Consider the following 12,814-nt stretch of genomic DNA (forward strand, 5'->3'; position numbering starts at 1 on the left):
AACACTGCTACGAGTGTGAGAATCTTACACGGTCAAGGTTATGACTTAGGAAAGTCCGTAGTACTGCCGCCGTAGACACAAGCACAAAAGCGATTTCCCGTGGCGAGTGAAAATTCTGTGTTCTGGCTTAACCAAATCTAGAAGTTAGGATACACTCATGGTCGTAGCACCAGTAGGAGTCGTCCCTCCAGTAGTCAAGTTCGCATTGCTGACATTCGCGGGCAGTGTAATCATGAAGATCTAGAACAGCGCCGTTAGCTATCAACCCTGAATCGTTATAAGTGATCTCTACTAACATCTCCCGTGGAATCCGAACTCACAAACATCCGCCCTTGACTATCAAACGCCAGCCCCACCGGTCTGAAGCATCCTGTAATACCCAAATCAGCGTCCGCCTTGACCTTCGGCCTTAGGTACTACCATTTGGACAAGCACTTATATCTGGGTTCCACAGCACGTCTTCATACCCAAACATATCCGTCAAATCAGCAACAGGCCCGAACCCACCCGTACTCGACGAGTTGGTGAACGGCACGCGGACGATCTTGTACCCCGTCGGTGGGGCGCGGTCCCAGCTTCCGTGAAAGGTGACGAAAGCTTGTGATTTGTTTGAGTTTGGGAGGAATTTGATATCGAGAGGGGCGGAGTGTGCTTGGAACGTCAGTCGAGGAGGGTTGGAGATGTTCGCGCAGGTCGTGTCGTTGAGCGTTGAGTTTGGTGAGAGGGCGAATTGGTCGCCGGTAGTGAAGTCTGTACCAGTGGGAAACTCGGAGGCATTGTAGACTGCGAAACAGTTTGGGTAACCATGGAAGCTGCCTGTTGGGTTGCTAATGGGACCGAGGTAGTTGAGCTTTTCGCCGGGGTTGTTCAGGTGGACGTCAGTTGAGGTACTGTTCGCGGTATAAGTGATGTCGTCCTGTAAGGAAAATGCGTCATTCGAGAATCCCTAGAGAACTTTCGCCTCTGCCTTACCGCACTATTTTCGACTGTCCACAACCCTCCCTCCCAGTCCTCGACAAGCCCCACATCATTTCTCAGGCCCCACCCCGCAATGATTCCATCATTTGTAAAATCGTAACCGTCATCTGGTAGGTTCGTCAAGTTGAACACTTTGACCATTGCACGTTGGTTATCCTCGACTGCAGCGCCTTCATCGAGGTTGGAGTTCGAACCACGGTTGATAACGAGAAGATCAGGGAAGACTGACGAGAGCAGGAGCGTACGAGTGTCATGATCCGCATTCGCCATATTACTCACCACCACCGTCCGATTCGTCAAGGTCAAATTCCCCCCATCCAAATCCCACGCCCACGTCGTATTGCTCGAACTCGCATAAACCTTGCCACCCGTTCCATCTCCACTCATGCTCACCGCAATGCCATGATTCAAGGTCGTATCATTCAACAAATTAAACACCCATCCCGCCGTCGAACAATTAGGAGAAATCGGGATGGCGATGATTCCGTATCCGCTGTTGGTGGCGAAGAGGATATCGGTAGAGTTGAGGGTTGCGATGGTTATCCCACGTGGGGAGTCGAGTTGGGCGAATTTGGAGATGGAGTAGCCGGGGGCGAGGGAGTAGGGGTGGGAGAAGTTGAGAGTCGGAGGGCAGGATTGGGCAGCAACCAGTGTGATAAGGCTGAGCATGCTAACGACCAGATAGATCAATTGCAAGTGCATTGTCAACTAGCTGATGGTTGGGCATGGTATTGCAGCTCATGTCTTCCCGCAGCTGCAATTGGTTGAAGGTGTTGAAGCAGTGACCTCATGCCACTCCGAGTTGATCAAGGATCCCCGATTCCCGGTCATCGACGGGAACCCTGCTCATACGGGCCGCTTCCGGTGGATCACATGTTCTGCAGACATCAACGTTGGGTTTCCCAGGCTCCTCAGAACCGTCTTTGTTCTTCAAATGTAGCCCAAAAACTTGCAATACAAGGCGTTACGTCGGTAACAACTTCCTCCTCATTCTGATCGGCCCTCTAATCTCCTCTAAGCCGACCTCCACGATCTGGCCCTTCTGCATCACCTCCAACTCGCCCTGGTCCCTCATCTCAAACACGACCTTCCGCGTCGCATCCATATAGTCTCTCCACTCCGTTCGTTCCGTTAACCGTCCCTCTTTCGCCAGTCTTCGAGGTACCTCCGAAGGACACCGCGTCGACTCCGGCGAACGAGTGGAGTCGACCAATTCCACGATGGTCTCCCGCAGCACCTCCTCCGAAATGGGGCCGGCACCGGTTTCAGAGGACATAACCCTGAGTTAAACAGCAATCCCCGGAGCAGAGGAAACGACCTCCGTCTATGGCTGACTTGGATTTATCAGGGATCCGTAGCTGAACCACACTTGCAAGCGTGCTTAAATCTCCGAGCGGTCACTTCGAAATCGAGGACCCAGCAACTGAGATTGGATGGTGGGGGCTGAATGACAATGCAGCAATGCAAAAAACGCCGTGCTCGGTTGGGCCTTCCCTCTCTATAAAACACGTCTCGAGGGTGAAACTCGAAGGACTTGGACGTGGAAAAGGAAGCGGTAATTAAGAAGATTAAGATTGAGCTTAAGCTTTGCCGATCTATCACGATCATGACGTCAAAGATACTTCTAGGTCAATTCTAGGGTGGATTGGTAAGCAAATCCCGCAGAAATAAATCCTCCTTGATCCTCTCGACATCACCACCAAGGTTACCTCTATCCCCTCCGAGTATCCAATGACAATGTCGATTCCCAAAACTGCAAAGGCCTGCGTTATCGAGGCGGCTAAGGCTCCGTTCAAGATTGTCGAGCGCGAGGTCGAACAGCCGAAGCAGGGCGAAATCTTGATCAAGACCCTCGCTTGCGGTGTCTGCCACTCCGACTCTATCGTCAAGGAGGGCTACTGGCCAGTTCCTTGCCCCGTTATCCCCGGCCATGAGATCATCGGCCGCGTCGTCGCCGTCGGTCCCGAGGAGAAGCGCTGGAAGGTCGGACAGATCGTCGGTGGAGGATGGCACGGAGGACAGTGTTTCGCTTGTGATAACTGCCGTGTTGGGTCTTTCACGACTTGTGAGAATGGAACCGTGAACGGTATCTTCAAGGATGGTGGCTATGCTGAGTACTGCTGCCTCCGCTCAGAGGCTGTCGTTGCCATTCCGGATGGCATGTCTTACACTGAGGCTGCCCCGTTGTTGTGCGCTGGTGTCACTACTTACAACTCTCTCCGTAACACTGGAGCCAAGGCTGGTGACTTGGTTGCTGTTCAGGGTATTGGAGGATTGGGACACTTGGGTGTCCAGTTCGCTAACAAGATGGGTTTCCGCGTCGCTGCTCTCTCCGCTGGATCGGCCAAAGAGCAGCTCGCGAAGGAGTTGGGTGCGCACTACTACATCGACGGATCTAAGGTCGACCAGGTCGAGGAACTCCAGAAGTTGGGTGGAGCTAAGGTCATCATGTGTACCGCTCCTCACCCCGAGTCCATCTCCCCTCTCGTCGGTGGTCTGTGCACTGATGGTACGATCCTCATCCTCGCTGCTACCGGTAACATCACTTTCGACACCACCGCCATGATCCAGAAGCGCGCGAAGATTATGGCTTGGCCTTCTGGTCATGCCAAGGACTCTGAGGAGACTTGTGAGTTTGCCAAGATTGCGGGTGTCAAGACGAAGGTTGAGGAGTTCCCTTTCACCGTTGAGGGTATTGAGGAGGCTTACACCAGGATGATGGAGAACAAGGTCAGGTTTAGATCCGTTATCAAGTTTGACGAGTAAGGTGGACAAAGCAGGAGATGTACGATAAAACCAGATGGTATTGATAAGAAAAGGAGAGCCGGCCGTCCACGCTCCAGAACCAAACTTTTGGAAAAGGAATTTCCAAGCCATACCTCGGCTGTATGTAATGGATTTTCCGGCACCGAGCTCGCGTGTGAACGCTAACGCTTCAAGGCTCCCCGACGCTGGCGCCTCCGAATGAACTCACCAACGCGAACGACCTGAACAACACGAGATGGTCAATTTAACGGGTTCTGGACCTTTTGAGATCCGCATTCTTCAAAAGGGATGATCTATCGCCTATCGTGGTTTTTTGCCTTCTAGGCCAGCCGAACGCAGCGACGATCCCCAACGGCTCAGATCATGGCCAAGGCAAAAACCAATAAACGTAATAGCTCAACCTTTGTTGCGAAGGATTTGTAATCAACCTCTTACTTCACATGACCTCCAAAGCGCAGCATCTTCACACCAGAGTCCATCTCCGACCCCGAAGCATCATCTCGATCGGCCACAGCGGCGCGCACACCCGAAATCCATGGTCCCAAAACCTCGATCCCAGCCTCAGACTTTCTCACGAGATCTAGATTCGCCTGTTTTCACCTGGATCTCACAGACACGAGCCCGCACGATTGCAAAACGAGCAATGTTAACCCTTATATATCTCCTAGCCCCAGATCTCGTGTTTGGCCAGCTGAGGCGATAGTTCCGGGGCACACGCAAACGGGTCTTCATCTCGTCTGAGTGGGGCAAGGCCAGCCGCGCGCGCATTGATCTCTTCGCCTATGCTGCTCGAATTCCGTCCCGTTAACGTTGAAAACCTAGAAAGGCAACGCTCCATGATCCCCCAGACCATAGCTACAGAAAGACTCGACCCCTAGGCCTGCAAATAGCGACTCACGCAAATCCCGAGAAATCCAGGTTCTAGCCAACTCAGCTTGTCGAACCTCAACGGTCCAACGCCCGCGCGTCTCAGCCAGCTGATGTCGCAGCACTGCGCCGCGCGTAACAAATGTGGACTTGGAGTTCTGCCACGGCCTTTGGGGCTTCGGTGTGGCACAACCCAGAAGCGCAGTTAGGCGGGATCGGAGACAATGGAGAGACAGTTAGTCGAATGCAAGGGTGGGGACCTTTGTAGGTGAACAGCAGCTGTTATTGCTACGGGATATAGTAGGTAGTGATAGCTAGAGGTGCAGGTGTGAGAGATCACTGCTTCTTTTCCTGGTGCTCCTTGAACATCTTCTCACACTCCCACTCCACGTACTTCCACACCTCCTCCTCACTGTCCAACTCTGGTTTCCATCCCAAGACCTTTCTCGTCTTCTCCGCGACACAACGGGAGTTACCGCCGGTAAAGTACATTGCCTCCTTGAACCCAAATCCATCGATGACTTCTTGCTCGGTGTGCTTGGGGTAAACCTTCTCGTCGTCGACGGCACCGAGGGCATGGAGTTTCTTAGCGACGAACTGGGAGACCTCGCCCCAGTTGTGTTGACCAGTCTCGGCAAACCAATAGCCTGCCTCACCAGTGTTCTTCATGACTTCGGGATTGTCGGAGAGGAGCTTGGAGAGGAGAATGGTGTAGACGGGGACGAGGTCCTTGATGTGGACGTTTGACCAGACATTCTTGCCGTCGCCGACTTGAGGAGTCTTCCGGCGCTCGATGGCGGAGCGGATCACGAGCGGAATCTGGATGGAACGGCGGTTGAAGGCGCCAGTACCCTCGCCGTATATACAGGGAGGAGTAATCATGGCCAATGTGTAGGAGAATGCCTCGCGGACAAGGACAGTGTCGACGTGACGGTGAGGTTGGGATTCGGGAAGAGCGGTGAGAGAAGCGGTATCGGCATCGCTGTAGATCTTGTCGGAGACGAATTGGCCGTTTGCGGTGTCGGAGAGGATTCCGGTTCCGGAGGTTTGGATGTAGATTCCTTTCTTGCCGGTCTCTTGGAGTTTCTGTTTCAATCCGGCAATGATTGCTTGGGCTTCGCCGAGGTGGTCGCAATCGGCAACTTCGATTGTGACGTCGTGCTCTTTGGCGGCCGTGGTAATGAGGTCGGCGGAGTCAAGGGTGCCAATGAGGGGCTCGACGCCGAGGTCCTTGAGCTTCTTGGCTTTGTCTTCGGAGCGGACGAGAGCGGAGATCTTGTAGGATTTGTTCTCCAGGAGGGCGGCAAGGACTGATCCGCCGATGTAGCCAGTTGCTCCGGTGATGAAGATGGTAGTAGACATGTTCGTTGTTGGTTGATGGTGTTGCAATTGCGTGGGATCAGGATACATTTCATCATTGGCCGGGTGATTAGTAAGTCCATTTTAATTCAATCCTCGGTAGTTTAAATCAGAACGCAATTTCAGGCACGTTCGCGGCTAAGACACCCGCACGCCTCCACCTTGATCTAGACCACACAACCGCCCAGATGAAGAAAGAACGACCTGGACACGGTTGCACGGCACTACACGGACGCGAACTGGGGGGTCGGACGAAGCGGCTATCCCGTATTATATGCCCCAGCATCCACCACGCCAACAGCAACGGCCAGCATTCACTCCCACTGCGATGCCACCATTCACTGCAGCTGAGGCGAGAATGGAGTCGGCAGAGGAGCATTACCCCCGCGATTCGATCGTGATCACCTCTCCCTTCAGCCCGCACGAGATCTTCCCCGAGGCAACCCATTTTCCGCCCGTTCACCAGCATTTACCCGCCGATACCGCTCTTGCGAAGTCTCCGGCCGCTTACCTCTCCACCGTCGTTCCGATATCAGATTCCCAGCTCAATCATGCCATCGCCACTGTGAAGGCAAAACTGCGTCAACTACATGGTCCGAGGTTTTGGGGTGCGTTGGTTGAAAGTATGAATACGTTGTTGGATGGTCAGTATTGTTTTCTGGCGAAGAGGTTGGATACGGCGAGTGTGAAGAGTTATCACGGTCCCAAGCTTGGCGCGGAGGGCTCGTGTATTATGGCAATTGCGACACACTACCGACTCGACGATACACGGAACGGAATTATGGATTTATATGCGTACGCTGGGTATAAATGCCCATGTGCATTCATGTGCCATGGGCGGACGTTGTTGATTCCGCATGGGATGAGCGCAACGTTCCCGGAGAATCCCAATGTGGGCTTGTTTGCTCCAGATGGGACACCAGAGGCATATATGGCTGTTCCGTTGTGGGTTGATGGAGTCAATGTTGGGCATATATCCGTGTTGTGGACGAAGGAGGGGTTGGAGAGGAGCGTGAAGAGGGATGGAGGTGTTGGTGGATGGGGACGGAAAGAGTTGGTGTTGCAGTGTTTTGTGGAGGTTGCGGCACAGAGGCTTACGAGCGAGGCATTCGGCAATGAGGACTCACTACGCGCGGCACTGGACAATGCGGCAACCGTGCCCACTGAGGGCGGTAACCTTACCAAGGAAGCACTGTCGAAGGCACAGCAGGAACGAGAGGCGATGGAGGCTCGGAACCTGGAGAGGCCTATAACTCCGACAAGCGATGGTGACGACAGCTACCTTCCGATCATCGCCCCGTTGGCCAGCAACATGTCTCACGAAATCCGCACACCACTGCAGGGTGTTATTGGACTCCTCGACGTCCTCTTCGCCTCCCTTCCCAAATCATCATGTCCACAACCGGCAACTGAAACCGAAGGAACCGTTGGAGAAGGTTTGGAGAAATTGGTTGAAGACACGGAGGCGGCAAAGGGTGTTGTCCAGGATGAGAATGTGGAGAAATTAATTGCGACAATACAGACCAGCGCGAATCATCTGGTCAAGTTGATGGATAACATGAATGAGTTTATGCAGATGGAGACGCAGCCCAGGATGGCTATCGAGAAGGCACGATGTTTACGACGAACGAGGGCTGTGACGCCGGAAATGATGCAGGTGGATGGTGTCGCATGTAAGGAGGTTGTTCCGAGCCCGAAGAAGAGGAAGACGGAGACTTCGGATAATGTCAAGGCTGATGGGGATGCTGAGGCTGATGAGGGTGAGATGTGCTCGAAGAGGAGGAAGGTCGTGAATGAAGCGCTCGTTGTGAATACCAGGCCGATGTGGTTGACGACGCCTACGGATGTATTAAGTAGTCCGGTCGCGAGTCCGAGGAAGGTTGATAGGGTGCGGGTGGAGATTGTCGTGCGTGATGTGTTGAGAGAGGTGTTGGAGTCTGCTGAGGTCGTTATGCGATGGGGCCGAAATGCCATTCCGTCCGCGGATCAGTGCAGCATTAAGTTGAGCGGCGATGGGAAGGCATTGGTTGTGCAGTGGGAGGTACAGACGGATCTGGAAATGATGGTTGATCGCGGGAGGTTGAAGCAGAGTCTTTCCTACTTGGTGCACAACGCATTCAAGTTCACCACTACCGGATCTATCACTATCTCCGCCTCCACCTCCGCCGACAATATTGTCTTCTTGGTCAAAGATACCGGTGTCGGCATCCCCGCTCCAGCACGCGAGCGCTTGTTCCAACCCTTTTCACAGGCGGATAAGACGTTGACGAGAGCGGTCGATGGAGCAGGGTTCGGGTTGGTGTTGGCAAAGAGGTTGGGTGAGGTCTTGGGTGGTGAGTGTGAGTGTGTTGAGAGTGTTGAGGGTAGTGGGAGTGTGTTTAGGTTGTCAGTGCCGACTAATGCCCCCAAGCAAGTCGCTCCGGTTCCTCAGGGCCCGGTGCCGAGGACGCCGGACTTGGTGAGGGCGGCTGTTCCGGAAAAGATGGGGGTTGATGCCAAGCAGAAGGTGAAGGCGATGATTGTGCCGCAGGCTGCGGGGCAGAAGTCGTTCAACCCGAAGTTGGCTGAGACTTATCCTATGCGTATTCTTATTGCTGAGGATAATGCCATCAACCGTCGTATGGCTGCCAGCATGCTCTACAAGCTGGGATATGCTAAGGACAAGGTTCTTTTGGCTGAAAACGGAAAGGAGGCTGCCGAGAAGTACGAGCATGCCATCCAGAACGGCCAGGACATCTCGCTTGTGTTGATGGATTGCTGGATGCCTGTTATGGATGGCTTTGAATCCACGAGGAGAATCTTGGATGTCGACGCCAAGTCCGGCTTGCAGGGAACAAAGATCGTCGCCATTACTGCCGACGCAATGAAGGAGAACTTGCAGAGAACGAGTGAGTGTGGAATGAGCGGATACGTACTCAAGCCGTTCAGAATCAGGGATATCGAGGATGTGATTGTTGGTTTATTCTGAGTCTCGGCTTCGCATTTTACTAAATTTGAGGGAGGCGCAAGTCTGGGTGGAGGGATGTTGGGAGCATAGACGGCGTTTATATGTCTTATTTTCTGCTATATCTTGATTGTTTTTGGGAAGGTTACCATATCATTCTTCGAATTTTTAGGGACTACGGAGTGGGTTGGGTTCGTGATGGAGCTTGAGCTCCATTGTGTGAGTGGGGTGGGATTGGAAGACGCATACACGTTGGAATAGGATATCTATAGAGCCAGCTGTGATGTGGGAGAATATATCATCATTAATATCTCAAGTTTGAGTTGTTGAACAGACATGATCCTGTGCTGTATACTACGAATTCACGCTTATACGCGTTTGTACACAATTGCAAATTGGAAGGCACGTATGGTCACTTGAGTGTTCGAATTCATAGTTCAATTGAGAACGCAAACGACAAAACACATAATCTTTCACCGTTTGAATTTTCTGTACCTCGATGACTTCCTGATGCTGGCGGTGCCGTAGGCCTAGGCTCTAGCGCCAGCGGGGCCGTGCGACTACAACTGCGCCGCAGGTTTGTACGATGGCCAGCATGTATTGCCATCTCAAGAGCAACTCACTTACCACCACAATAACCATTGCTCTTAAGCAAACTCAAGCAGAGAGAAGGCAGCAGCAGAAAGCTCGGAATCAGCCGAAACCTGAGCATGTGGAGTCCAAGGCCCCTGAACCTGAGCCCTTAAAGTTCGGCAGCGCTCTGCCAGCAATCCCAGCACTTATCGTCGATGTTCGATCCACTCTCCAACACCTCTGGAAGTTCAGGGTACCCGGTATTATCAGCATATATGCACCAAGTCATAAGGATTCACGCGCTACATACTGGGCAAGCCTCGAGCTCGTAAAACATGTCGTCTGTGATGCTTTGACCGAAGACAAGAAGCTCGGCTTGATGTATGAGATGCTCAGCCGTGGCCTCTTGATAAACCCGCTCAGGAATTAATGATGCCCCGTCATGAATACATGCAGTACTTTCGCCAATACTATCAGTGTATGACCACCAGTGCTTCGGACAGAGCCAAGGCGCTGTTCGATTGGGAGCCTTAGATGATCGCGATGATCCGGTAGTTGTGAATGTCATAGAGGGTGCTAGGTCCGACTTCTGCTCTTGGAATCCCATTCTGGAGATGCCGGCGTTGTGGGTTCCTACGATGCCTTACGCCGGAGATGCGTGTGAAAGCGCCCAGTTGACAATCATGATGCTCATAGCAGACGAGGCTGTGCAAGAAGCTCAACTTATCAAGAACCTCGTCAACAAACTCTTTACTTGGGCCGTCCCGTTTGCCACCGCGTTAAACAGGATTGTTGGGACGGGCAAAGACTCGTTGAAGTTGGAAGTGGATTTGGATACTGGGTAAGTTTGCTGGAGAAGTTCGGCGCGGATGTGGTTGCTTGTGACGACCATTCAGACAAACGTGAGCATTGAATTCCTTTCTTGCGCATGAGAAACTCACATGCTGTTAGCCTCAATCAACACTCAAGTGGGCAGGTTCTTCCCGAACACCGTTCACATGAAAGCCTCCAGATTCATTACAAAACACAACACAACAGGTTCGCTGACCGCAGTCTCCTTATCTGTTGGCCCCGTATGGAAGTACGCAAGGATGAGACGCCGATCTTTGCTGGCAACGATATGCACAAGGCTCTCCAGGCTTTCCGTGGACCGTACTTTGTTCTTTGTCGGTGAAATTGATGGATGTACGTTCGACATGGATGCTTGGATGAAAAAGTATGGTCAAGATTGGGATGAAGTTGAGGTGGCAGAGATCCTAACGTTCTATTTGCTGCATGACTGTTTGAGAGTTTATAAACGGAAGACGGGGGAGGAGCAAAATGGTGCGGAGGTGTGAGATCAGTTTCGCCATGGGAGGTTCTTAAGAGGGTTCGGCTGATACGCTTGAAGACCCTATATATCCTTAGGTATACTTTGTTTGTATCCTTAACCTTACAATTGAAAGGAAGAGTCAAACTGCCCACGCCTATCTCCTATGGACAGGTTCACCGTCCGCGCGCGCACGGAACGATCTGCTCGGTACGTCTCGTCTACTGCTGTGTGCAAAATTCTTGACGCGGCGCATTTTACCGCCTATCTGCGCGGGGATAGTTTCATGAACCAGCCCATCTTCATAGACAAGGCTTGGGAGGGCGATTTCAGGGGAGACATTGATATATCAGACTCTTAGGAATCGATAGATGTCCTCGAAACGCGTGTAGTACCGTCTCTTATAGAGTTGTGACATTAAGGAAGGTTTCGGCATAGGTGCATAATGTTGCATGAACATGCATGAAAGCAACGAAAACACTCTCTGGACCCACAAACCTCAAAACCTGTTAGAATCAAAGAAACCACACGTAGAACTTGTTCATCTAAGCTCCCTCTATCTCATGGAACCCGGAGCTGCATCCCTAGTGGCTTCCAGGGTCCGTTTCTTTCTTAAACCTGAAACCACCTTTTCAGCATGAAGCGACTGAGGGAGGCCTTGTGGCCCAAAACCGGTGGCACGACGTGATTGCTAAGGATAGGTATGATCATTTTGAACCCTTACTCGACCTCCGAGGCCTTTATCTATGTTGTTTTAGGGGTTTTTGTCATATGGAGTTTGCGATTCGCGCGCACATGGGAAAGTTACGTCAAGAATTTTGCACACAGTAGTAAAATGACCGAAGTCGTATCTTGCACTGCAGGAGATGCGGAATACGCGGATATCCGTCCGCTAAGAAAGCTTTGGCCATGGCCGTGCCAAAATCATTATCTGATCACGAAAGCAAGGGAGGTCCTTGGACAATGCAGAATGATGGGTTCTGATCTCTGTTGTCAGCAGCCGATTCACTGATTTACTGAACGACCATAGGGATCGTCAGCCGAAGCTCATCGAGGACATGGGCATCATCAACGCCCAGTACGGTTCCATCACGGCATGCACTACCGTCCTCGCCTCGGTGATGACCATCTTCTCCGGACTCTTCACGGATACAATGGGTCAGACAATTGCCGGGATTGTGTTTACCTCTTTCAGTGCACTCGCCGCGATACTGTCTGCCGTGGCGATTCGTCAGGAGTCGTATGGGGTTCTGATTGCGGCGAATGTGATTTCTGCTTTTGGAGGTACACCCGGAGTATTGTTGCAAGAGTCCATCGTATCGCTTTGGTTCGTGAAGGGGAACATCATGTTTGCCATGGCTATCTCGTTGATCAGCGTCAAACTTGCTGCATTCATTACCACGGTTATGATGAACCCCTTTGCCGATTGGACCGGGTCCTACGGGGATAACTACTGGTTGGCAAGAGGATTCTGTGGGCTCAGTTTGGCATTTGCCATCGGCTATGCCATCTTGTTACAAAAGGCCAAGCAAACGGAAGTCTTCGCTTTCAGGAAACTCGAATGGAGACACGTATGTGCCAAGCTCCGCCTTACTTGGATGGACCTCTGCAAGTCCAATTGTGGCCATGCTTGTCGAGGCTATCCCCTGGAGTATTGGAAATGTCCTCGTTGTTAGCTCCGTAGCGCTCCTTGTGCCTATGGAAGGAGTCTTCACTGCTCTTTCGTTGCAGAAGATCGCAAACGATGCGGGACAGTCCGTCCTCGATATCATTGCGGGTATCATCCAGGATCACACGCCTGACCAAGGATATCAGTGTGCTTTATTGTTTTGGATCCTATTAGGAGGAGTCGGTGCGATCGTGGGAGTGCTTCTCGGAATTAGCGATATCTTCACGTCCGAGAAGATCTTGACACTCAATGACAAAAGCAGAAAGGAACGCATCTATAGGCATGACTTGTGATCGCGAGTTGGGTTTTGGAGGAATACCCTTAGTGAGTTCGCTTTCTTTTTTAGACC

At 52.0% G+C, this 12,814-nt stretch overlaps 6 protein-coding genes across 6 annotated transcripts; 3 read left to right on the forward strand and 3 right to left on the reverse strand.

Annotated features, from left to right (window-relative positions):
* Nucleotides 1-155: 155 nt before the first annotated feature.
* Nucleotides 156-1,365, reverse strand: SAICODRAFT_36174 (uncharacterized protein; the record flags this gene model as incomplete). The annotated part of the gene is made up of 4 exons (XM_019168477.1): nucleotides 156-185; nucleotides 297-370; nucleotides 418-916; nucleotides 973-1,365. The coding sequence occupies 4 exons, from the start codon at nucleotides 1,363-1,365 to the stop codon at nucleotides 156-158; spliced, it is 996 nt and encodes a 331-aa protein (XP_019022876.1).
* A 577-nt stretch (nucleotides 1,366-1,942) lies between these two features.
* On the reverse strand, nucleotides 1,943-2,254 carry SAICODRAFT_8692 (uncharacterized protein; the record flags this gene model as incomplete). Its single annotated transcript, XM_019171462.1, has 1 exon — nucleotides 1,943-2,254. One exon carries the CDS (start codon nucleotides 2,252-2,254, stop codon nucleotides 1,943-1,945), a length of 312 nt encoding a protein of 103 aa, XP_019022877.1.
* A 227-nt stretch (nucleotides 2,255-2,481) lies between these two features.
* On the forward strand, nucleotides 2,482-4,024 carry SAICODRAFT_143699 (alcohol dehydrogenase). Its single transcript, XM_019165506.1, has one exon. The coding sequence runs from the start codon at nucleotides 2,710-2,712 to the stop codon at nucleotides 3,742-3,744; it is 1,035 nt and encodes a 344-aa protein (XP_019022878.1). The 5' UTR covers nucleotides 2,482-2,709; the 3' UTR covers nucleotides 3,745-4,024.
* Nucleotides 4,025-4,947: 923 nt separating this feature from the next.
* On the reverse strand, nucleotides 4,948-5,973 carry SAICODRAFT_36176 (NAD(P)-binding protein; the record flags this gene model as incomplete). The annotated part of the gene is made up of 1 exon (XM_019168478.1): nucleotides 4,948-5,973. One exon carries the CDS (start codon nucleotides 5,971-5,973, stop codon nucleotides 4,948-4,950), a length of 1,026 nt encoding a protein of 341 aa, XP_019022879.1.
* A 2,731-nt stretch (nucleotides 5,974-8,704) lies between these two features.
* On the forward strand, nucleotides 8,705-9,076 carry SAICODRAFT_31113 (uncharacterized protein). The gene has a single exon (XM_019167843.1). It carries the CDS (start codon nucleotides 8,732-8,734, stop codon nucleotides 8,936-8,938), a length of 207 nt encoding a protein of 68 aa, XP_019022880.1. The 5' UTR covers nucleotides 8,705-8,731; the 3' UTR covers nucleotides 8,939-9,076.
* Nucleotides 9,077-10,125: 1,049 nt separating this feature from the next.
* Nucleotides 10,126-12,758, forward strand: SAICODRAFT_20427 (uncharacterized protein; the record flags this gene model as incomplete). Its single annotated transcript, XM_019166261.1, has 3 exons — nucleotides 10,126-10,328; nucleotides 11,827-12,367; nucleotides 12,435-12,758. The coding sequence occupies 3 exons, from the start codon at nucleotides 10,126-10,128 to the stop codon at nucleotides 12,756-12,758; spliced, it is 1,068 nt and encodes a 355-aa protein (XP_019022881.1).
* Between the last annotated feature and the right edge of the window lie 56 nt (nucleotides 12,759-12,814).

The sequence above is a fragment of the Saitoella complicata genome (genome assembly GCF_001661265.1).
Source record: "Saitoella complicata NRRL Y-17804 unplaced genomic scaffold SAICOscaffold_18, whole genome shotgun sequence".
Lineage (NCBI taxonomy): Eukaryota > Fungi > Ascomycota > Saitoellomycetes > Saitoellales > Saitoellaceae > Saitoella > Saitoella complicata.

Excerpts from the sequence above, each read along its gene's own strand:
- SAICODRAFT_31113 (XM_019167843.1), top strand. The coding sequence starts at position 8,732 with ATGCCTGTTATGGATGGCTTTGAATCCACGAGGAGAATCTTGGATGTC.
- SAICODRAFT_143699 (XM_019165506.1), top strand. The coding sequence starts at position 2,710 with ATGACAATGTCGATTCCCAAAACTGCAAAGGCCTGCGTTATCGAGGCG.